This window comes from Anguilla anguilla, chromosome 12 (assembly GCF_013347855.1).
Source record: "Anguilla anguilla isolate fAngAng1 chromosome 12, fAngAng1.pri, whole genome shotgun sequence".
NCBI classification, from domain to species: domain Eukaryota; kingdom Metazoa; phylum Chordata; class Actinopteri; order Anguilliformes; family Anguillidae; genus Anguilla; species Anguilla anguilla.
Window position 1 is genome coordinate 9,000,900 of NC_049212.1, and position 24,459 is coordinate 9,025,358.

Consider the following 24,459-nt stretch of genomic DNA (forward strand, 5'->3'; position numbering starts at 1 on the left):
GATTCTGGGAAGGCGGAGGCGATAACCCCCCCATCCCCATCCCCAGCCCCGCCCCTTGCCCAAAACAGACGGGAGCGTAGGAGCGACCGGCTGACGCCCGTCAATCAGCCGTCGCCCGGACCCCGTCGGGCGATTAATCCCACGCCGGGACCGCGTTTAAATGAACGAGCGCGCGGCTATCTCTCTCCCGAGTGACAGCTGCTCCGAGGGACCGACTCTTTACCGGCTGTCAGGAGAAGATTCACGCCCCTCTCGCGCGGGCGAATCTGCCACATCGATCTGAATCTGCCACATCGATCTGAATCTGCCACATCGATCTGAATCTGCCACATCGATCTGAATCTGCCGCATTGATCTGAATCTGCCACATCGATCTGAGTATTCTGTGTGCAGTAGGTGTGTAGAGTATTTTGGGCAGCGCAGTGTGCAGTAGGTGTGTAGAGTATTCTGTGTGCAGTGTGCAGTAGGTGTGTATAGTATTATGTGTGCAGGAGGTGTGTAGAGTATTCTGTGTGCAGTGTGCAGTAGGTGTGTAAAGTATTATGTGTGCAGGAGGTGTGTAGAGTATTGTCTGTGCAGTGTGCAGTAGGCATGTAAAGTATACTGTGTGCAGCAGGTGTGTAGAGTATTCTGTGTGCAGTGTGTAGTAGGTGTGTAGAGTATTATGTGTGCAGTAGGTGTGTAGAGTATTGTGTGCAGTGTATAGTAGGTGTGTAGAGTATTGTGTGCAGTGTGCAGTAGGTGTGTAGAGTATTGTGTGCAGTGTGCAGTAGGTGTGTAGAGTATCGTGTGCAGTGTGCAGTAGGTGTGTAGAGTATTTTGGGCAGCGCAGTGTGCAGTAGGTGTGTAGAGTATTTTGGGCAGCACAGTGTGCAGTAGGTGTGTAGAGTATTGTGTGCAGTGTGCAGTAGGTGTGTAGAGTATTTTGGGCAGTGCAGTGTGCAGTAGGTGTGTAGAGTATTGTGTGCAGTGTGCAGTAGGTGTGTAGAGTATTTTGGGCAGTGCAGTGTGCAGTAGGTGTGTAGAGTATTGTGTGCAGTGTGCAGTAGGTGTGTAGAGTATTGTGTGCAGTGTGCAGTAGGTGTGTAGAGTATTTTGGGCAGCGCAGTGTGCAGTAGGTGTGTAGAGTATTTTGGGCAGCGCAGTGTGCAGTAGGTGTGTAGAGTATTGTGTGCAGTGTGCAGTAGGTGTGTAGAGTATTGTGTGCAGTGTGCAGTAGGTGTGTAGAGTATTGTGTGCAGTGTGCAGTAGGTGTGTAGAGTATTTTGGGCAGCGCAGTGTGCAGTAGGTGTGTAGAGTATTTTGGGCAGCGCAGTGTGCAGTAGGTGTGTAGAGTATTGTGTGCAGTGTGCAGTAGGTGTGTAGAGTATTGTGTGCAGTGTGCAGTAGGTGTGTAGAGTATTTTGGGCAGCACAGTGTGCAGTAGGTGTGTAGAGTATTGTGTGCAGTGTGCAGTAGGTGTGTAGAGTATTGTGTGCAGTGTGCAGTAGGTGTGTAGAGTATTTTGGGCAGCGCAGTGTGCAGTAGGTGTGTAGAGTATTTTGGGCAGCGCAGTGTGCAGTAGGTGTGTAGAGTATTTTGGGCAGCGCAGTGTGCAGTAGGTGTGTAGAGTATTTTGGGCAGCGCAGTGTGCAGTAGGTGTGTAGAGTATTGTGTGCAGTGTGCAGTAGGTGTGTAGGGTATTCTGTGTGCAGTGTGCAGTAGGTGTGTAGAGTATTGTGTGCAGTGTGCAGTAGGTGTGTAGGGTATTCTGTGTGCAGTGTGCAGTAGGTGTGTAGAGTATTGTGTGCAGTGTGCAGTAGGTGTGTAGAGTATTTTGGGCAGCGCAGTGTGCAGTAGGTGTGTAGAGTATTGTGTGCAGTGTGCAGTAGGTGTGTAGAGTATTGTGTGCAGTGTGCAGTAGGTGTGTAGAGTATTGTGTGCAGTGTGCAGTAGGTGTGTAGAGTATTGTGTGCAGTGTGCAGTAGGTGTGTAGAGTATTTTGGGCAGCGCAGTGTGCAGTAGGTGTGTAGAGTATTGTGTGCAGTGTGCAGTAGGTGTGTAGAGTATTGTGTGCAGTGTGCAGTAGGTGTGTAGAGTATTGTGTGCAGTGTGCAGTAGGTGTGTAGAGTATTGTGTGCAGTGTGCAGTAGGTGTGTAGAGTATTTTGGGCAGCGCAGTGTGCAGTAGGTGTGTAGAGTATTGTGTGCAGTGTGCAGTAGGTGTGTAGAGTATTGTGTGCAGTGTGCAGTAGGTGTGTAGAGTATTGTGTGCAGTGTGCAGTAGGTGTGTAGAGTATTTTGGGCAGTGCAGTGTGCAGTAGGTGTGTAGAGTATTTTGGGCAGTGCAGTGTGCAGTAGGTGTGTAGAGTATTGTGTGCAGTGTGCAGTAGGTGTGTAGAGTATTGTGTGCAGTGTGCAGTAGGTGTGTAGAGTATTGTGTGCAGTGTGCAGTAGGTGTGTAGAGTATTTTGGGCAGCGCAGTGTACTGCATCTGTTTGAACTGTTTGAGCCGTAATGGCAGCAGTCACAGCTGAGTGCATTTCCCTCGCCGCTGGACACTGTTGGCCTTCCAGAGCAGTAAGCAAACACAGGCACGGCTTAATTTCATTTAAACCTATGAGAGCTGGCAAGGGGGCTTTAGAACAGGAACAAATTGGCTTAAAGAAATGAAACCTGCATTAAATTTTCTGTTTGGAATTCTTTTCTTAAATCACAGGGAGAGTGACATATTAGTTTTGAAGAAGGGCATGGCATCAGCAAAGGAGCAAAGAAGACGAGGTAAAAAAGAGGAAGGAAATAGAGTGAAAGAGCTGCCATTTTGCCAGTCTACATCACCCCTGTGCCTAAGAAACAGCATCTCCTAGGGGTCAGGGCAGAAATACCTACACCGCCCAACCCCCTAAATGCCGTCCTTTCACTACAGTACAGCTCAGCCACGACAAGAATACTTGCCATGCTGGTGCACTGACACGTCTCCAGCTCAGACTCGCCCCGTCAGACTGTAATTCACAAGGCCCCCACCGGAGGGCGATCTCGCACCAGACTCACCTCACAGACGCAACAGTTCCCTTTCTCTCCCTTACCGAGGGAATGTGTATCCCCACCTGCTTTGTGTGAGTGTGTGTGTGTGCGTGTGCGTGTGTGTGTGGGGAGGAGGAGGAGGGGCGGGGCCGGGAAGACACCTGCAGGTGTGGCGGCTGTCACCTGCGACCCCTCCCACCCCCGTAACGAGCAACAGACACGGCGCTCCTGATTGTGTTAAATTAATTAATCATCTGTCATTACCGCGCCACGATGCCTTGTAATTGCAAGCGCGGGATGCAGTGATGGATGATTGCGTAAAGACGGAAAGCTCTCTCGTTACTGGGGCAGGAGGGGGTAAGGGAATATTCTTACATCCTGGTAACAAGCCCCGATGGTCACTCGCCCACACCCAATCAGGAACAACCCAGAGAGGGAGGAACCAAAAACCATGCTGAGGGGGTCAAAGGTCGCAGTCACAAAATATGCAAACTGTGTGCAAGAGCCATGGGGAAGTAGAGCCATGGGGCAGTAGAGCTTAGGGAACAGGACAGTGCAACAGTTTATAACCGTACACATGCACACACACACACACACACACACACATACACATACACATACACATTCATAAACACACACACACGCACACACACACACACACACACACACACACACACATACACATACACATTCATAAACACACACACATGCATGCACGCACACACATACACACACATGCACGCACACACACACGCACACTCATACGCACTCAGAAACACACACGCACACACACAAACACACACACACACACACACACACACATACATACATACACACACAGAAACACACACGCACGCACACAAACACACACACACACATACATACACACACAGAAACACACACGCACGCACACACACGCACACCCCCTCCTGCAGTTCCCACTAATCAGCGCCCCCTGCTGGTGAGACTGACAGGGGCGGTCCCGCACCACGGGCGGGAACCGCGAATGAGCGCCAGCTGCCCTCCCCGTCCCCCGCCAAACTCCGCGCTCTTTGATTCCATCTGTGGCTCGGCGCTGATGTGCCACGCTGGTAATGTCCCATATGCTGGGTGACAAATGTGGTCATTTAAAGTTGAAAGAGGAGGGGGGGGGGGGGGGGGGGGGGGGGGGGCTTTGTGTGGGGGGAGATGGGGGGGGGGGCTGGCAACCTGGTGGAGATCCATCTATCTGACAGCTCCTTCAGCACCCCAACCCCCCCCACCCCCCCCACCCCCCTTTCCGCTCTTCCCGAAATACCGCCTCCCACTCCCACCGCTCGGCCCCGCCCGCCGCCTTTCATCATCTGAACGATTCCACCAATCACAGAGCCCGAGCTGATAAGCCTTAAAAAATCCGGGGAAAAAAAAAACCCAAAAAAAACAAACAGGCTTTTTCTCCCGGAGCCCGCGCTGTTTGGGGATCCGGCGCTCCTCTTCGGGGACGTCGGGCGGAGGGGGCATTATTTAACTTTCAGCGCCTGTCAGAGGAGAATACGCCCCCCCCCCCCCGTCCCGGCCCGAATCGCTTCTCCCCCCGCAAACCGGGCGGCAAATTAATTATCTTGACGGCTTCTCGGGCTAAACACCGCAGATCCCATTTGTTATGTGGGCGGACGGCGCCGCAAACGCCTCTCCAGAACTGCTTGGGGGTAAGAAGAAAAAAAAAAAAAAAAGAAAAAAAAGAGAGAGGTAAAAGAAGCCTATGCAAATGAGCGCTTCTTAATTAAGGGAGAGAATTTATTGAACGCATGAATAATCTATCTGGGCCCGACGCCGCTCGGCTCCCCTGTTCGCAACCGTCGCGCCGACGCGCCGAACACGCGTTTCTCTGCTCGACATAATTGACTCAGCCGAGAATCGCGTCCGTCTGAGAGAAAAAAAAAAAAAAAGCAAAGAGGTAAAAGGGGCGATTAAATAATTAGCCCTCTCTCGAGCTTAACAGCCCCTCAGCACTTACACTCGCAGGCAAAAACGCTCTTTTGTATTCTTTCGGTCTTTCGTTTTTTTTTTTTCACCCCCTCGTGACCGAGAGGACGGCGGTCTGCGCGGTTTCTGAAGCTGAGCGAGGGCAGAGCACGGAAGGGCTGACCTGGGTGCGGTGCGTGTGAGGGACTGAAGGAGCGGGGATGGAGAGATATGAACCTGCCTGCTGCGGGCCATGGGCTGGAGCTGGAGCGCTACGCAGTGTGGGTACCAGAGCTCTACTGTACGACAGTGCGCCAGTGAGCGGGAGGATTGAGGGGGGGGGGGGGGGTGAGGGGGCTCCAGGCTTATCAGAGAGGGGCCAGCGTGTGCTTCCACTTTTGTTCTGGACCAGTGAGAAATTTGGAGCCCTTATCATGGGCTACAATCGTGGTGCTACCATTCTCTCTGACAAAAGAACTGAAGGAGAGGAAGTGAGAGGGAGAGGCGGGGTGAGAAGAGAGGGAGTGAGAGGGAGAGAGGGGGGAAGAGATGAAGTGAGAAGGAGAAAGAGGGGGACAGACAGGGAAACAGAGACAGAGAAGGAGTGAGAGGGGGATAGACAGAGGGAAACAGAGACAGAGAGGGAGTGAGAGGGGGAGAGAAAGACAAAAAATAAAAGAGAAAAATAGAAATGTGTGCAATAAAAATAGAAAAAAACAAAACAGAATACTACACCCAAGGGCGTGGGGTGAGGCAAGGCTACAGCAGCGTCTGGATCTGCTGGAGAAATACTGTCAAACCTGGGCCCTGACAGTAAATTAAAAAAAGACAAAAATGATGGCCTGCCAAAGAAAGTCTAGATCTCAGCAAAATAGATACTGCTTTTTTCTAGGAACACACACACACAGTTGTGATAACCTTGGACTAAAAATCAGTGCATCAGGAGCTTTGGTCTGGCAGTGAACACATTAAAAGAAAAAAGCCCACAGAGCTTTTTATGCAATCAAAAGTAGATTCCATAACAGAAATAGTCCCATTAGAATTTTGAGAAACATATTTGATAGTGTTCTCCAGCCAATTGTGCTATATGGAAGTGAAATGTGGGGTCCACTCAGTCAGCAAGACTACACTAAATGGGAAAACATCCACCTGAAATTCTGCACGTAGGGTTTTGTAAAATGGACTGCATTTATATAGAAAATAGACTAAGACTAAAGAAAAAGAAAATAGACTAAAAGTACAAAGGAATACTCCAAATAATGAATAAAAGGCGGAACTAGGCACATTTCCAATTCTTATTCAAATCCAGAAAAGGGCACTACATTTTATTGAGCATCTAAAAAATAACACGGAAAACTCATTACAATATAAAGCTCTAAATACTCAAGAGGTGAGCCCAGGAAAAGTGTTCCCCTCAGTCAGCAGGTACTGAACATAAACTGAATCGAAACTGAAACCCACACTAAAACAAACCAGCCCCAGGCCAGCACTGCTTCACTGCTACCAAACTATGAAACAAATAAAAAACATATGTTTGGAACACCGGAATACCAGTATTAAATCCCAAAAAAAACCGAATTGCTATCTGACCCTAAACAGAGAATACACACAGGTAAAATGGCCACATTCACAAAGCTTTTCTTAAATTATTCTTACTTTTGTTCTTAAAAATGTTCCTGTGAAAAACCAATATGGGATTCATGAGTCGACACACGTGCAGATCTTTGTTTTTGTGCATATCCCAGGTGTATGAGATGATGAACGCTGGCTGTTTGTAAATTTTGTGCGTAATCCTGTTCATGTGATTAACATAAGGAAACAGCCATGAACAAATACAGATAAGAAAAAAAATGATGAAAGCCGAAATATTTTTGGAAACGTTCTTGTGCGCAGTTTACGATCAAAACATACACGTTTTGTGAATGAGGCCCAATATCTTTCCTCTGTCCAAAATACTGCACAAAGCAGATGCAGATTCTGACCAACTACAGGCTCAGTGACCTTAGCAACTGAAAAGGGTAGGCATAAAACGTCATGGTTGCCCAAAGAGTATATGCAGTATCCTGTGACCATGTAACACACTAACACGCAATGAGGCAATCCCACCCCAGCCTGGCCGAGTACCAAGAGGGCCAAACCTAATAAGAGCAAGAGAAAAACTCCTTCAAAAAAAAAAATTCTAGGTTCAACATATTAGTATTATGAGTTACTAACCTTTTCGCTATTATTTTGATTGTAATGTGTGTAATGATTGACACCATTATGTTGATGTGTTATCAGACTCTTTTTATAATTGATTTTTCAATCATTCTGTTTCATGCTTACTTTGCGAAGGCAACAGGAAATAATAGTCATAACAGTAAAGCAATAAAGCATGGTTGAATAGAGCTGAATGGAGAGAGAGCTCCTTACACACACACACACACACACACACACACTTTCTCTCTCATCTCATATTTGTCTTAACCTGTCCTGTTTCACAGTGATCACATATCCTCTCCTGTTTGGGGCACCTGGTTTGTTTCTGTCTTCCTGTTTCAATGGCCAGGCTGTGATCACTTAATCTGTATTTGGAAAGGATCTGTCTCCGCTTCATATCTCTGACAGTGGAGAGATATTCTCCCAATTTGTAATTTCCTTTTAGCATATTATATCAATCTAGTTTGTTTTGCAGTTTTGTCTCTCCCTGTCCCTCTTTCTCTCTCACACACACACACACAGTTTCTCTCACACTCGTTCTCTCGCACTTTCAGCAGTTGTCAGAGAAAATACTCTCACACACTCATTCATTCTGTCTCTCCCTCCTCTCTTGCAACTTGCACTACGCTTGCATCAGTAATGCTTCATCCATCTCTGAGGTTGACTTCATTTCTTCTTTACTGATGATGCAAAATGCAGCCCCTTTTTCTAGAGGAGCCCGTTCACATACACACACACACGCACACACTCACGCACGTATGCACGCGTGCGCACACACACAAACACACACACATACACACACACACACACAAACACACACGCCCCATGCATACACACTGCATACCACAGCACAGCAACATTCATAAGCACACTTAAACCTTCATAAAGACACTAACAGTCATATCATCAGGCATAACATCAAGTGCCATGTTTCATAGTAGGAACACAGCATAGGCTGTGATGGCTGGTCAGACAATAATGGGCTATGAACGATTAGAATTGATCAGAACGACATGCGCATCCCATATTTGCACTTAAGAGGAGCCTTCAAGTCGAGTGTTGCCATGAACAAAGCGCTCTTTCCTGGGCAAGGCATCGGCAGGACAGCGGCAAGCTTAGCACTGGAAAACGATCATCCTTTATTCAGGCAGTGTTACCGTGGCAATGGCTGCGACGCATCTGAAATGCAGCGATTAACTGGATTGATGTGTTTGGAAGAGGCGTTTGAAGCAGCGTAATTCATGTGGACTGGTTTGTTGAGAGAGAGAGAGAGAGAGACAGAGAGAGACAGAGAGAGAGAGAGAGAGAGAGACAGAGAGAGAGAGAGAGAGAGAGAGAGAGAGAGACAGAGAGAGAGAGACAGAGAGAGAGAGAGAGAGAGTGCATCTGGAGGGATGCTGTGAATAGCGTGTTTGTTATGGTGCGATGCGCTCGGACTCACGCTTGGATGTCCAGCATGATCCTCTTGTCCTCCTCCACGTGCACGCCCCAGATGCAGTCCTGGCCCCTGTCGTAGGCCTCGGGCCAGTTCGGAGAGAGGACCACGCCCACCGAGTCTGTGATCTCCCCACTGCACACGGCTGAGAGGCAGAGACAGATACAGCCAGTTACACACACACAAGCACGCTCAAACACACACACACACACAAGCACGCTCAAACACACACACACACATATGCCCGCACACACACACATACACACACACGTGCACACCCATACACACACACACACACACACACACAGGCACACACACACACGCACACCTAAACACACACCCCCACACACACACACACACACATATGCCCGCACGCACACACACCTACACACACGCGCACACCCATACACACACACACACACCTAAACACACACCCACACATGCACACACACACACACATACACACTCACTCACACAGACACACACACACACCTCCATGGCTGTGACAGGAGTCTAAGTATAGACTTCCCTCTTGCTTGTGCTGAAGTTAGTTTGTATCAGTGGGACTAAACCAGGAAGCGGTGGCTGTGAAGCTCAGATGAGACACATGCACAAACGGCAGCACGGTCTCTTGACAGCACCCCCCGCCCGCCCCGCCAAGTGCCCACCCACCCCCCGTCCCCACCTTCCCCCCGTCCCACAGCGGCGCTCCCCCTCTCTGGCCCTCAGGGTGCGCTGTCAAATCCGCCCGCGCTTCTGACACAGCTCCCACTCGCGCGGGTTTGAACCCGCAACCCCGCCTGCCGTCACTGCTCGAGCGCCGCCGCTGCCGCTTTGTCTCAGAACCGGCTGCTGTGACGGCTGTGAGCGCGAAACTAAAAACGAACCTTCAAACGAAACTCTGCATTTCTTCACATTTCTGCACCTCCTGAACAGACAGGCCAGGCCAACTGGCGGGAAACTACATTAAACATCAATAATCAGCTGCCCATTTAATTATTTTAAGCCCAAGAGAAATTAATGCAACAATTAATGCAACAAATAATTAGAGATCATTCAGATAGCTGCTGAAAATCAATTTAAGTTGCACATATGAACAAATATGTGTTGTTTAAGCTTTCTTCCTAATTAGCTTGTCTTTCACCCATGCACCCATGGATTAAAATAACATCTGATCTGCTTCTGCAAGGGTCACTTACAGTATCAGTCTCTAAGTGCGTTTTTATCTTCAACAGCCACAGGCCAGATAAACGCACACTGGACCAAGGGTAACCCAACACACACTGAACTGGGGTAACCCAACACACACTGGACTGGGGTAACTTAACACACACTGGACTGGGGTAACCCAACACACACTGGACTGGGGTAACTTAACACACACTGGACTGGGGTAACTTAACACACACTGGACTGGGGTAACCCAACACACACTGGACTGGGGTAACCCAACACACACTGGACTGGGGTAACCCAACACACACTGGACTGGGGTAACCCAACACACACTGGACTGGGGTAACTTAACACACACTGGACTGGGGTAACCCAACACACACTGGACTGGGTTTGGTCCTGGTGCTGGCCCTGGTTGGGCTCGGTGCTGGCCCCGGTTTGGCCCGAAACTGGCCCGGGTGCTGACCCGGGTTTGGCCCGGTACTGGTCCTGGTGCTGACCCCTGTTTGGCCAGGTACTAGCCCCAGTTTGGCCCAAAGCTAACCCCGGGTTTGGCTCTGGTACTGACCCCGGTTTGGCCCGAAGCTAACCCTGGTTTGGCCCAAACCTAACCCCGGTTTGGCTCTGGTACTGACCCTGGTTTGGCCCAAAGCTAACCCCAGTTTGGCCCAAAGCTAACCCCTGTTTGGCCAGGTACTAGCCCCAGTTTGGCCCAAAGCTAACCCTGGTTGGGCCCGGTACTGACCCCTGACCCCTGACCCCTGACCCCCGGCCCCGGCGCTCACCTCTGCAGGCCGGCTCGGTCTCGTTCCACTGCGGGCTGGCGGGGTCCACGCACTCCATGGTGACGGAGCCCTGCTCCAGCGTGTACCCAGCGTCGCAGGAGAACTCCACCACGGCGCCCACCGCCAGCGCCGCGTCGCTGCTGCTGAAGTTGCCGTACTTCACGAAGGGCTCGTAGCAGTGGCCCGGCCCGAACGCTGCGGAGAGACACGCCCCCCACCCCCCCGCCCTCAGTCAGTCAGTCACCCGCCAACCGGCTTTCACACCACGCAGAGGCTACACGCCCGGGGGGGGGGCTACACACTCGGGGGGCGGGGCCACACACATGCCAATCTCACACGCCCCTCCCCTCTGACCTGCGACCCCATTCCCCTGGGTCCCCTCCACCCAAACGCCAGCACACAATGTCATGCGCTAGTTAACCTGCAACCTTCCAGCTTTACCGCTGCATGTTGTGTGATATGTGTGCTCGTATAGTTACAAGGTGCCACCAGATGTTGGTCAAACGAATATTTGAAATACTTTAACTCTTTAGATTAATGTGCACCAACATAAATATACAATCATTCGAAAGAATGCCTTGTCCTGAATGCTTGCAACGACAGGTATTTATTTGAAAAATTGGCAACCAGCCTTTCTGTAGGAATTCTGTTGGCGTTTAAAGGGTTAATGTGACCCAGTTGTGACATATAGACCCCCCCTATGTCTTCTGCCACTCCAAAAATAAAAACTACATTTTATTCAACCAGATGCAGAATTAAAATAATATTTTACATAATATGACATAACATTTTATTAGTTTATAACCCCCTCCCTCACTCCATCCGAGCCTGGTGCAGAACATTAATAAAAGAAATAAGGCTTCACATCGTAGCGTAGTCTCTTCCTGGCTCATCAACAGCCCTTGTTCACAAAAGCAAAGCCATTCATTTTGTTAATGTTTCCCCTTCAGTGTGGCACTTATGTGTGACAATATGCTTACTGCAGCATGTCTTTTTACAATGTTTTTGTTTTGATTGCACCGCACTCAACCGGCGTTCAGCTAACAATTTCTGTGCGCGCGACGCTGTAAATCGATCGGAATAAGAGCATCTGCTAAAAAAATAAAATAAACGGAGCTAAATGCAAATGCGTAAATTCAGCTCTCCCGCTCTTGCCTCGTTACTAGCGATGACCTCGCTGCTAATTATTCCTCTTTATCTCTGTCTGGCAGCGCTCACACCCTCGCTGAATTTTCCGCCTGCTGATTGGCTGTTAAGGGCTCCATTTTCCGTTAATAATGGAGCAGGATGTTGCACTCCACGGAGCTGAGGAAAGAACTTGAGGTCTTCACTTCTGAACAAGCTGGGTTTTAGTATTTGTCTCTGTAACCGCTGGCCTGAATCACTTTATTCTGTTTTCATTTTACGCTCTTGTATTTTTCCACCTTCAGTCACGTCGCTTGGTTGGACAGCGGAGTTGCTGAAACATCAGAGCCGTGCTGCGATATGCGGTCGCCGGTGAGCGCGCTCATTAGAGATGCGCTCCACGAGGCGGAAGCCCGCTCGGGTCTCACGCGCTAGCGGCTCTGATTGCGAGCCTGCAGAAATAGCTATAAACCTCCGGCTCTTTCCCATTGCTTATTTTACCTTCCTGCATCCGTTCCTCGCGTCCTTTCTTCTTTCTTCAAGTGCCTTGGACCGCTGTCATGCGCATGGTTTAATGTGATGGTAAACTAAAGAGGGGTCAGGATGTTTGAGAACATTGCACATGTTTAGTATAATGGTTAGGGAACTGGCCTTGTAATAGAGAGCTGCAGGTTTGATTCCAAGGTTTGGCACTGCTGTTGTACCCTTGAACAAAGGTACTTCAACTAAATTGCATGATTTAAAAAATCAGTGTATGTTGCTGTAGATAAGAGCTGCAGCTAATGCGCCAAAATTTGGAACAGCTGGGTGGAGGGTGGAGCTGGGTATCTAGCTGTACATGATAATGATGATGACTATTATTATTATTATTATATTGGAAGGTGCTCCTTTAACCGAGATGCTGCACGGCCATTCAGGACCGCTCCGTGCGCACCGGCTTTGAAGCTTTGGGCCTTTAGCGTTTGGCATGCCTCCCTGCTCCATCCACAAGGCGGGGGAATTGGCCAATTAACGACACCTGCTCACCCGCTCATTTTACCCCAATCCTCCATGAATTATTCAGCCGCTACGGTGCAAATCATTTCATTCCCGCCTCTCCCACGCTACGAGCAGGGGCTGAGGTGTTTCTTAATTTATACCGCACCGGCTTCTCCCACTTTACCGGCGCACATTAAACAGATCCGGCTCCGCGCGCATTAAATCTGATCATTTCGAAAAGGGCGGCTTTGACAGCTCGCGGGAAACGGCGGTGCGCGAATAACACCTCTCGTAAATACAAACACGGCTGCGTGTTCCCCGTAAGCTCAGCGCGCGGTCTTTTTTTGCGTCCCATTAAAAACGAAAACGTGACCTCATCTGCGCGCAGTCTTCCGAGGCACGAGATTCATCTCCGGAGAACACAACAAACTTCGCTGACACATTTAAAAACCCCTCTCTACCTTTCGCATTCAATTCTTTCTCTTAATTAGATTTTATCGCCCGTGCTTGCTTGAAGGCTTGTTTTCCTATTGCATGAGTTCGCCCCTTAGCGTCTGTATTGTTTAATGAGCTTATTTACAAACTCTTTTCATGGTCAATGCCTTGTTACATTATTTCTTCTAGCTTTCTTATTTTCCATTATTTAGAAAGTGCTTTGTATAATAGTGTAAAAAAAAGAGCACTAGATAGTAAAGTTTATGGTTATGAGTGTGAGCCCAACACTGTGTGGCAGGGCCTTGTCTGTGTGCAGTATACAGAACAGACTTTCACAGGGGTCTGTTCTGAGCTGGGGAAAAAGATACTGGAGGGTACTTAATGAGGTCTGCATGTGACCGCCTGAAATGAGCGTTGCTTTGTACTCTGCCGATGGTTTTTAACTTTGCTGCACTGGGACTCACTGGTGCGAAGAGCGTTTTCATAAAAGTAAAAAACGATTGATATCCGTGCTGATGAAAAGGACAGTGGAGAGCGCGTCTAGCTGCCTGATTAAAACCGAAAAACCAGTCCTTTTACAGCTGGGGCAACGTCAACACCAGCGCTTATATGTGTACAACAAGAGAGAGAGAAAAAAATCAGCAAATGTGTGAGACAGCAAGCAAGCTTTCATCTACCCGCGCCACCTCACATCCTGCCCCCCCCCCACCCCCCCCACCCCCCCCCCCCCCCCCCCCCCCCCCCCCCACCCAATCAAAGCCGAACCCTGAGCTTCGGAGGTCAGAAACGTCCTCGGGATTGAAACGCTCATTAGCGAACAGCAAAGGGAGGAAGAGTGTTCCGTGTGCTCGTCCGGCACGCTTTGGTCTGAGCTGCCGCTAGACCCTCGAAACCCGTGGAAGGACCCTCCGTTTTTCGAGGTTAAGAGGGGTCTTTACGCTCGGGGGAACGGACAGGAAGCGTCCGCCCGCCCCCCTGTTCCCGCGGGGGAAGAGGCATCACATCACAGAGGCATCACAAGCTTCATTAATACCCACGCTTCTGGAAAAGAATGAACAAAATGGACAAAAAACTTGAGCTGCCTCCTAATCGCTCAGTCACTCTTTCTTTCTCTCTTTCTGGTTGCCGTGGCGATCTCGTTTATGACCTCACGACGGCTGCTATGGCGGGTTGTCAGGGCAGGTTGCCGAGGTGGGGCGTTACCTTCGTATCTGACGGCGGCGCCGGTGGAGGTGCCCGAGCCGTCCGTGGTCAGCTCCAGGAACAGGTGGCGGGCGGAGCTGACGACGCCCTCGTTGGGCAGGTACTCCACCTCGTACGAGTCATACAGAGGTGGGGAGTCGATGTTGTTCCCGTTCTTTATCAACAGCCTGGAAGAGCGGGAAGACAGAGAGACATGTCTGACCATAGCAATTACACAGTCTGTTTTACCTGAACACAGCATTAACACAGCCTGTTTCATCTAAACACAGCATTAACACAGCCTGTTTTACCTGAACACAGCATTAACACAGCCTGTTTCATCTAAACACAGCATTAACACAGCCTGTTTTACCTGAACACAGCATTAACACAGCCTGTTTTATCTAAACACAGCATTAACACAGCTTGTTTTACCTGAACACAGCATTAACACAGCCTGTTTTACCTGAACACAGCCTGCTTTACCTGAACACAGCATTAACACAGCCTGTTTTACCTGAACACAGCATTAGCACAGATAGTTTTACCTGAACACAGCATTAACACAGCCTGTTTTACCTGAACACAGCATTATCACAGCCTGTTTTATCTAAACACAGCATTAACACAGCTTGTTTTACCTGAACACAGCATTAACACAGTTCGTTTTACCTGAACACAGCATTAACACAGCCTGTTTCACCTGAACACAGCATTAACACAGCCTGTTTTTCCTGAACACAGCATTAACACAGCCTGTTTTACCTGAACACAGCATTAACACAGCCTGTTTCACCTGAACACAGCATTAACACAGCCTGTTTCCCTGAATACAGCATTAACACAGCCTGAACACATTCCCTGAATGGACCACTAAAACAGTCTGATCTCCCACTCAAAGCAGGATAGCATATTTAGCAAAAGAATCTAGACCAACCCAAACTCCGCCCACAATGTTTGTTCCCATGGAGACCTGCAGAAACCTGTCACTGTGCCCTATTAACAAAGCTGATGTGACAGGTACACAGGCCCTGCGGTGCCCCATCCTCTGCGCTCCTGGGGGGAGCAGGGGGGGCTGGGATGCGTAGTCCTGCTCCTGCACTGCAGGTGGGATTCAGACCACTTTAACTCCAGCACCCTGGAGGGCAGAATGGCAGGCTGGAGCAGGCCCTGTCAGCGCACGGTTAGCATGTAGCCGCTAACCGCTGGCAAACGCCAATGAATTTACCCGCGGGAGTGTACAGTGGGCGGGGGGGGGGGGGGGGGTGGGAGTGGGGGCGCGTACCTGTCGTCGTCCTCGGCCAGGGCCACCTTCTCGAAGTGCACGTGCAGCCTGTGGCCCTCGGGGGCCTCCAGCACCCAGTGGCAGGTCAGGTTGTTGCTGTAGTTGCCGGGGAAACCGGGCGACACGATACGGCCCACCGAGGCGTTCCTAACCACTCCCCCGCACGAGGCTGCACCCGCCGGGGAGAGAGAGAGGAACACGGAGAGAGAGAGGGAGAGGGAGAGGAACGAGGAGGAGGGGGAGGAGGAGAGGGAGAGAGAGAGAGGAACACGGAGAGGAGGAGAGAAAGAGGAGGAGGGGAGGAGGGGGAGAGAGAGAGGAGTAGAGAGAGAAGAGAGGGACAGGAGAGAGAGAGGAGGAGAGGGAGAGGAGGAGAAGAGGGAGAAGGAAAGGAGACAGGAGGACAGGCAGAGAACAGAGATAAAATTAAACCTCAATCTGAATTTCTGTCAACCTAGCCGGGCAGACAGTTAAATTAAGGCAAGCATTCTGATTGGCCAGTCAAGTCTTGTCCCGCTGCAGTAATCGCCCTTTAGCTGACCTGTCCAAAGAGATCAGCATGGCCCACACATACCTTTAAAATTGCATTTCCTCTTTCTCTCCATCTCTACCTCTCTCTCTCCCTCCTTCCCTCACACACACACACACACACATATAATAATGCACTTTATTTGAAATGACATCTTTCTGAATGCCCAAGGTCACCTTACACTTGAGCGCAAAGGAATAAAAATAAATATACTAGAGATGTAACAGTTCATGTAAAAAACAAAAGGTTCAGTTGCACATATTTGTTTAGTTTTTTTTTTTTTTGGAAAAGACCTCACAGCTTTGTGCTTATTTTCTATTTGTCATGTAAAGGGAATATCAACCATTTCTATCCGATGTCACAACACAGCACTGAAAGTTAGCAATACAAAGATCTGTTAACTTGTACTGCTTTCATATACATTTTTAAAAATCCAGCGGAAGTATTTACACAGGAGAAGTTGTGGCAGGTGGAGCTTATAACACCAGTCAGTCAGTCAGTTTGCAAAATGGCGTGAGTGTGAGAAAAATCACAGTCAGAGGACTGCAGTATGTATTCACTGTTAACAATGGTAGAGATGGGGGGAAAAAGGTAGCGGATAAAACAACATCAGTATGCATTGCTTCGCTAGTTTCGTCAGATGCCAGTGGAAACATATTTCCATTGACATCACCCTGGTGTGTTCATTACAAGCACAAGAAGCACAATTTTAACAAAGTGGTGCTTCACCTTTAGAGAGACAGGGGCAACTTGCAGTTTCAACCATGTTCTTTTTTCATTTTAATACAGTGAAATACTGCTTTTACATTTCAAGTGGGAAAAACCATTTTTCTTTTTAAAATTGACTATCTTTAATCTGAGATTCAAGTTAATGAATGTGCTTTTTCTTGTCCGGGCACTTTTCCTTTTGAAGGAAGACCTGTGTTCCAAAGCCCTGATAACGGTTTGATTACATTTTGAAAACCGTTTCATCTGTTTTTCCTCAAATAAATGAAAACTAGATTGGCATTGACAAGAGTACCTTTTCCTCTGCTTTATCAAAAGCATACAGAGCCAAACCAAACTGTGAAACTTCATGAAACTTTGCACCCCAAATGCATACACACATTCACACATACTGGATGCACACAGATACACCCTACACAACAGCACACATATATGCACACATTGACACACACCTGTGTACGTACAAACACGTGAATATGCACGCACACACACACGTAAACACACACGCACACACACACACACAGAGACATACATATGTACGCACGCTCGCAGACACACGCACACACATACACACACATACACGCACACACACACAACAAACTCAGTTTTAGCTGCGTAGTTACTGCACTGTCCACAGCCTACGCATCAAAACTCCTGGCAAATTTTGGCAGCGACACGGACGGGATTGGACCTAGACTGCGGGGCACATAACTGCACTAAAAACAACCGCCTCACACAAACACCGTTCAGGAATTTAAAAGACTGCATCAGCGTTCGAGCGCAATGCTTAAAATTCACCTCCACGCTGCCGCAAACACAGCAGCTGCCAGCGTTAAGCCCAAAATCAATGATTAAACCCAATTAACTTCTGTGGAAACACATGCAAGACGCACCAGGGCTCGCTGGCGTCAGGTCCAATTACTCCTGCGCGGGGAGAAATATTAATTCACTTATCGGTCTGCCCGGTGATATTGACCGGCCTGCCGCGTTTCTTTCTGCCCGGGGGCCTTTATGGCCGCGTAAATCTCTCCTGAGCCATCAGAATACCATGAGCTTTATGATATTCATACGGTTTCAGGCCATTAGCTTGAAGGGCGATTGATTGAAGTCAAATAGTGTTGAAGGATGAGGGCTGCTTATCGACTTCGACCAACAGACGCGCGGCGAACGGGAGAGGAGTGCGGATTATGGTCAGGGTGAATGAGTGTGAGTGTGTGCGTGTGTGTGTGGGTGTGAGTGTGAGTGTGTGTGTGTGTGTGGGTGTTTGTGTGTATGTGTGTGTGCATGCAAGTGTGTGTGTGTGTGTGCGTGTGTGTGTGGGTGTTTGTGTGTATGTGGGTGTGCATGCAAGTGTGTTTGTGTGTGTGTGAGTTTGTGCAACTGTGTTTGTGTGTGTAGGTGTTCATGTGTATGTGTGTAGAGTGTGTGCGTGTGTGTACGTGTTTGTGTGTATGTGTGTGTGCATGCAAGTGTGTGTTTGTGTGTGTGTGTGTGCATGCGTGTGTGTACGTGTTTGTGTGTATGTGTGTGTGTGTGTGTGTGTGAGTGTGTGTATGTGTGTGTGTGCGCGTGTTTGTGTGTATGTGTGTGTGTGTGTGTGTGTGTGAGTGTGTGTGTGTACTGTGTGTATTTGTGCGCATATACACTGGCTGACCCTGGCACTGCGGTTCCGTGCCGCTCCAGTAGGGGGTGGTGGCGTTGCGGCAGGTGAGTGTGGGCGGGCCCTGCAGCTGGTACCCAGTGAAGCAGTAGAAATACGCCTCGCCCCCCGAGTGCAGGCTGCTGACAGACACGTCCCCGTAGGCCGGCCTCTGCGGGAACACACAGCTGAGCACGAACGCTGGAGAGAGAGAGAGGGAAAGAAGGAACCTTACACACTGTAACAGACAATGACGGTTATACACTGCAACAGACAGAAACGGTTACACACTGTAACAGACAGTAAACGTTACACAATGTAACAAACAGTAACAGTTACACACTGTAACTGACAGTAACAGTAACACACAGTAACCATTAGTAACAGTAACACATTGTAACAGAGAGTAGCAGTTACACACTGTAACAGACAGGAACAGTTATGCATTGAAACAGACAGTAGTAGTAACCCATTGTAACAGACAGTAACACAGTCCACTCCCCTGAGTTCTGCTTTGAAACTCTGTTTAGCTGGTATGCAGAGTGCTGCCCAAATTCCCCAAATGCCAGTGACTTCCTGTTTTATGACCTTTAAGTGTTTTGTTTTAACAAACTGCTCAGGGGTCCCGTGTGACTCCTGGTGTGATGTACCAGCTCCCTGCTTAATGGAAGAACGAGAAAAACAATTCTGCCTTCTATTCAAAATTATAGCCAATAAAGAACAAAAACCTCATCCCACCTATCAGAAATAATGTTTTGTGGCTGAAGAGAACTGGAGTTCACCTTCACATGAATGCTATTAAAGCTGTGTGCGCATTCGGTATTGTACACAGAATTCTGAAAGAGGAAATTAAGAATTAAATAGGCTCAGCGGTACACGGAAGAGCGGAGATTTGGCTTCAGTGCCGGATGAAGTTAGTCCACTGCCCCCTGTGGCACGGAGGCTCTCTGACAAACATCACTAATGTTTCCATTTCACCCAGGGGAACTGGGCCCTTTCCTTCTGTTAGGCAGCATGCAGCTGGATTAAATGCCAACTTTCCTCTTTTTCTTCTCCTTCTTACAACCCGGTGTGGTGCAGGCCAGGGTCACACGTTAAGCGTACGAGGATGCAGAGACCTGCAGATCCTCACCGTGCCACAGGAGGGCGCCACCGTTCTCAGCCTGGGCAAAACACACAGCCGCGGACGTCCAGTGACTGGTGCGCCCAGGTGCACCATGGGAGTGTGGAGCTTGCGCAGTACGCGTGGGCACATCCTGCGTTCTAAGCAGTAACGTCCACGTAGACTTGCTCTCTGAATGACACAGTGAAATCACACGGACAGCGTTCTGTTGGCCCAGCCAAGGCCAACCAAGCACGCTCCTTTGGTTTATTTTACCTGCAAACCCGTGCTAGGCTCATGCTAGAAGCAGGACAGCACGACAGCCAGTATCCGTGGCAACCCCGACAGAGAGGGGCGGAGCCTGAGGAGCCTGGGATTTGGCCCCGCCCCCTGGTCTCCGGGGCGAAGGTGAGAGAACGCTCCGACGGAGTCGACGAGCCGGCGAGGCCTTCAGACGGACTCTCCTACTCCGCGCACCGAGCGACACACACGCTCCCCCCCCCGCACACACGCCTCTTCTCCTGTCCTACAGCCGCGCCGCATTGCTGGAATCTCGCGGTGCGCCTGTCCCACGGCCCCCGGCTCCGCTCCACTCTGCTGCGGCGAATCGACGGCCAGCCCGGCGACGGCGGCGGCGCCAGACGGCGCCTCGTTTTTTGCCAGGAACGACCTCTCGCTCGCTCGCTCGCCGCCGAAACCAGCCAGCCCCCTTTGCTAATGGGGGCCCGGGGAGGGGAGCGGCGGCCATTTCCCTAATAGCATTTATTGAGCGGTCGACCGTTTCAATCGAGCGTTTAACCCCGACCGTATAAACGTCGATACGTCAGGGCCGCAGGTTGCGGTCTCTCCCTACCTGGTAATTCACTACCGGCTCCGTGCCTGGGACAGCGCTATTGATCCCAGTTTAAGGGTAATGTTTCAGCGCTGGAAGCCGCATACGCCAGCCGCACTGCTCCTGCCAGATTAAGTCCTGTGTTTATGTCTCTGGCCGGCCCCCTGTCTCTGAGGAAGAAAGGGGGGGGCCGGGGGGGGGGGGGGGGGGTTCCGATTCCTGTAGCGATTTGCTGATGCGGTACACCCCTGCATTTCCGAACCCGTCCCAGAATTCCTTGGGGGACGGCGGGACAGCTTTTGTGTGATCGCAGTCTAGACCACGGGGAACATTTGTCTACGAGCTGGATGTTCCCCCCCTAAAAACTGTGTGCTCTGTGTGCTGTCACTGGGGAGGGGTGGAGCTCAAGCTTAAAAGCCTTTCTCTGCGGTTAGTCTGCCTGAATGCATTAACCACGCTAGACTTCGCTATGTTAATTATGTTCTGAATACTCCGGGCTTCGCCTTAGTTTGAATGGCAGACCTGCAGCTCCAGCCGTCACAGCAACATGAACTACAAACCGGGCAAATAAGGGAAGGAATCAGGAATCGTGCAGACCATCCCCGCTCCACTGACCTTCTACCGCTACAAAGAGCCACGTAGAGGCACTGCCAACAGCCACGGCGCGGTTGACCGCACAAATCACGCCGACCGGGTCAAAACCGAGCGCTGTAGAGGCGTCCGGCGGCGCCCGTCCCGTAACCACGGAGACGAAGCCACCCGAAAGCGCTCGCTCCCGTCTTTTTTCCGACGAGGGGAAACGAAACCACGTCTAGGCGGGACCTTCCGATTGGCTGAAAGCGAAGGGGGCGGCGACCTTCCTGCTGTCGGCTTAATTGGTATCTTAACTTAATTATCTGAGCGCTGTGCCGTTTCGCTATGACAAACTCCAAGGAGACCGCGTGATTGCCGTCAAACACAATGTCATCAGCGCAAACACACCGATGAATCGGTCGGCCACTGCAGTTAATTAATGGACGGAGTGTAGCACAGTGGGTAAGGAGCTGGACTTGTAACCGAAAGGTCGCAGGTTCGATTCCCGGGTAGAACACTGCCGTTGTACCCTTGAGCAAGGTACTTAACCGAAATTGCTTCAGTATATATCCAGCTGTATAAATGGATACAATGTAAATGCTATGTAAAAGTTGTGTAAGTCGCTCTGGATAAGAGCGTCTGCTAAATGCCAGTAATGTAATGTAATCCGGTGTTTATAAAACTCTGACGGCTTTCTAACCTGGTCCCAAATACGAAGCCTCACGTCCGCCAAGCAAACCGCCGCCTCTTAGATCAGCCCCCCCGACCGGCCGCCAGAGGGAAACCCAGCGGCCCGACCGCGCGCTAATCAACACGTGTAGCAGGAGACGCGCGTCAAACTGGTATTTAATCACCGCTATTAATGCGCCGCGCTGGAATTAATTATGCAAAAATTAATTTCCATCTCGCGCCCGTGTCAATGTAGCGGGGGGGGGGGGGGGGACGGGGAATTAAAGTCAGCGCGCTTCGCTCTCTGCGACCGCGGTCTCGGTCGTGTTCACGCGTGCGACTCCTCCTCTGTGATTGCGGTTTTTTCACATTTCACGCCGCAGCGGTCGCGTTTAAAAACGAGAAGCGACGCGGCTTTAATTGAGCTGAATCGGATTGTCCGACGCTCTCTCTCACTCTCTCTCTCTCCCTCTCATTCTCTCTCTCTCACTCCCTCCGTCCCTCTCTCTCTCACTCCGTCTCTCTCCCTCACTCTCTCTCTCCCTACCTCTCTCTCTCTCCCTCTCACTCCCTCCCTCCCGCTCTCTCTCACTCCCTCCCTCCCTCTCTCTCTCACTCCCTCCCTCTCTCTCTCTCTCTCTCTCTCTCTCTCTCACTCCCTCCCTCCCTCCCTCTCTCTCTCTCTCTCACTCTGTCTCTCTCTCTCCCTCCCTCTCTCTCTCTCTCTCTCTCTCTCTCTCTCTCCCTCCCAACGTCTCTCTCTCTCTCTCTCTCCTGCGCTTTTCGAAACAGGCCGAAGAGCTCCAAGCAGCAATCAATTCTCAATAATGATTTAATTAGGCCTTTTTCTGAGAAGGGATGGATGCTTATTAAGAGCGGAGAGGACGGCGTGACTTTTAATGGGGCGGTCCGCTCCTCGCAAGCGTTGCCGGGAACACGCCGGCGCGCATTCGTTTTTAATTAAAGGGACAGCGCGGGCCCTGCTTTTCCATCCGTGAAATGGGCACTGACCCCGCTGATGCCACTGTGTGCTGCTAGCTGGGTCAGAGGAAACCTTCGGCATATTACAGAATAAACAGTTTCCAAACCTGGAGCTCTGTCCAGTCGCTCATTTTACCTCCTTGCATCCTTTTCCTCGCTCCTTAGCTCCGCCCATCGGAGGACGCAAGGAAAGGATGCGAGGAAAGGATGTGAGGAAAGGATGCGAGGAAAGGATGTGAGGAAAGGATGTGAGGAAAGGACGCGAGGAAAGGATGCGAGGAAAGGATGTGAGGACTGCGTGTGCCATCGTCACGGGTTACGCGCTCAGGGGGGGGTCCCCGTGCATTTTAACATCACCTCAGTAAAATGGCCGACACTTCACACCTTTTCACAATCTTCTTCGAGCATAAACAACGGCGATAGCGGGCAGAGGGCTAGCTGTTTGTGAGGCTCAAACAGCAGAGTGAGCCCCGCAGATCTCCTTAAACGCACCTCGTCCCCCCCCGGAGCTCGGGCGAGTCTGGAGCGAGACGGGCACCGGGGGCCCCCGACTCTATACGCCGGGGGCCCCTGGGGTGATTGCGGCTCTGATAGATGCGTCTGCTTCCCGGGGTCATGTGGTACGGTTCTAATTAAAGAGCACGTGGCCGCGCTCGCCGGCACCTGCGCCAGGCTGCGTTAAATCAAGCCTCGGACGCCCCCGCACGCTAACCTGAGGCGCCCCCCCGTCCTGGGCGGACGTCCGGTGGGCGAGCGGGCAAAGAGAGAGAGAGAGAGAGAGAGAGAGAGAGAGAGAGAGAGAGAGAGAGAGAAATAGAGAACACGACCCTCGGAATCCCAGAGGCGGGAGCCGGGCAGAGGAGATCGGCCAGACCGTCTGAGTGTGGAATTGTAGGCCGGCACATTCCCAGCCACCTAAGGGTCCTGCTGGACAGTACCAGCACATGGGTGAACCCTGCCCACAGCAGCTACACATGTCACAGAGAGAGAGACCTCTGATTCCCCTTTATTTAACAGTTCAAGGAGACATACAATTCTCATTATCCAAATTATTCAGAGAAGAAATCAATAGAAATCAAAACAAGAAAACAACAAAAAAACAACTGAAACTAAAAATAAATAGTGAAAGTAAAAATACCCACAGGCTAAAAAATTCATTAATACATTTTTTAAACGAGACAGTTTGAAAGAGAGAGAGAGAAGGACAGAGAGAAAGAGAGAGAGAGGGAGAGAGAGTTAGAGAGAGAGTAGCTGCTATAAATGGCATTAACAGGGCAGAGTTTGCTGGGGACTCAGAGCAGAGCAGTGAGCGATGTGTGTGCAGAAGCCAGGGTGCACCCTCACACAGGAGCTTATCTCTCCACACAGACACGCTGGGGTTGCTGGGGAGGGGGTATTATGGGTAGGACGGGGGTGGTGGGGGAAGGAGTGAGGAATTTTGGGTAGAGTGGGTTAAGGCTGACTGGCTTGCTGGGGGTATCTGATGACCGGCTGGATGAAAGAAATGAAAAAGAGTGCGAGAGAAAGAGAGAGTGTGTGAGAGAGAAAAGGCACTGGATGAACAAATGAGAGTGAGAATGTGAGATGGAAAAAGCACCTTGAGCCCCCTGGTACCGCTGTACTGTGGCAGATAGGGGGCGCCACAAGCATGCCTGCCTTTCAGGGGGTGTGGCCCGCGAGTGACTGACAGGTGTCAGAACGGGTTGGTCATCTCTGTCAAATGCAGCCACTTCCAAACGACACCCTCGCCTCATTCTTTACCACTCAGTGCTGACCAACCAGCCCTCTGAGTGCCCCACAGCCTGCACTGCTACACAGCGACCATCAGGGGGCGCAAGAGCTGCAACCGACAGCAAAATGAC

At 50.3% G+C, this 24,459-nt stretch overlaps 1 protein-coding gene across 1 annotated transcript in view; it reads right to left on the reverse strand.

Annotated features, from left to right (window-relative positions):
- Positions 1–24,459, reverse strand: part of LOC118208888 (seizure protein 6-like) — a 44,420-nt gene that overhangs the window by 12,929 nt on the left and 7,032 nt on the right. The window contains exons 2-6 of the mRNA XM_035383851.1: positions 18,456–18,641; positions 15,547–15,715; positions 14,283–14,449; positions 10,542–10,736; positions 8,587–8,725 (exon numbers count right to left, since the gene is read on the reverse strand). Of these exons, the coding sequence (XP_035239742.1) occupies positions 8,587–8,725; positions 10,542–10,736; positions 14,283–14,449; positions 15,547–15,715; positions 18,456–18,641 (856 nt within the window). The remainder of the gene's footprint in view (positions 1–8,586; positions 8,726–10,541; positions 10,737–14,282; positions 14,450–15,546; positions 15,716–18,455; positions 18,642–24,459) is intronic.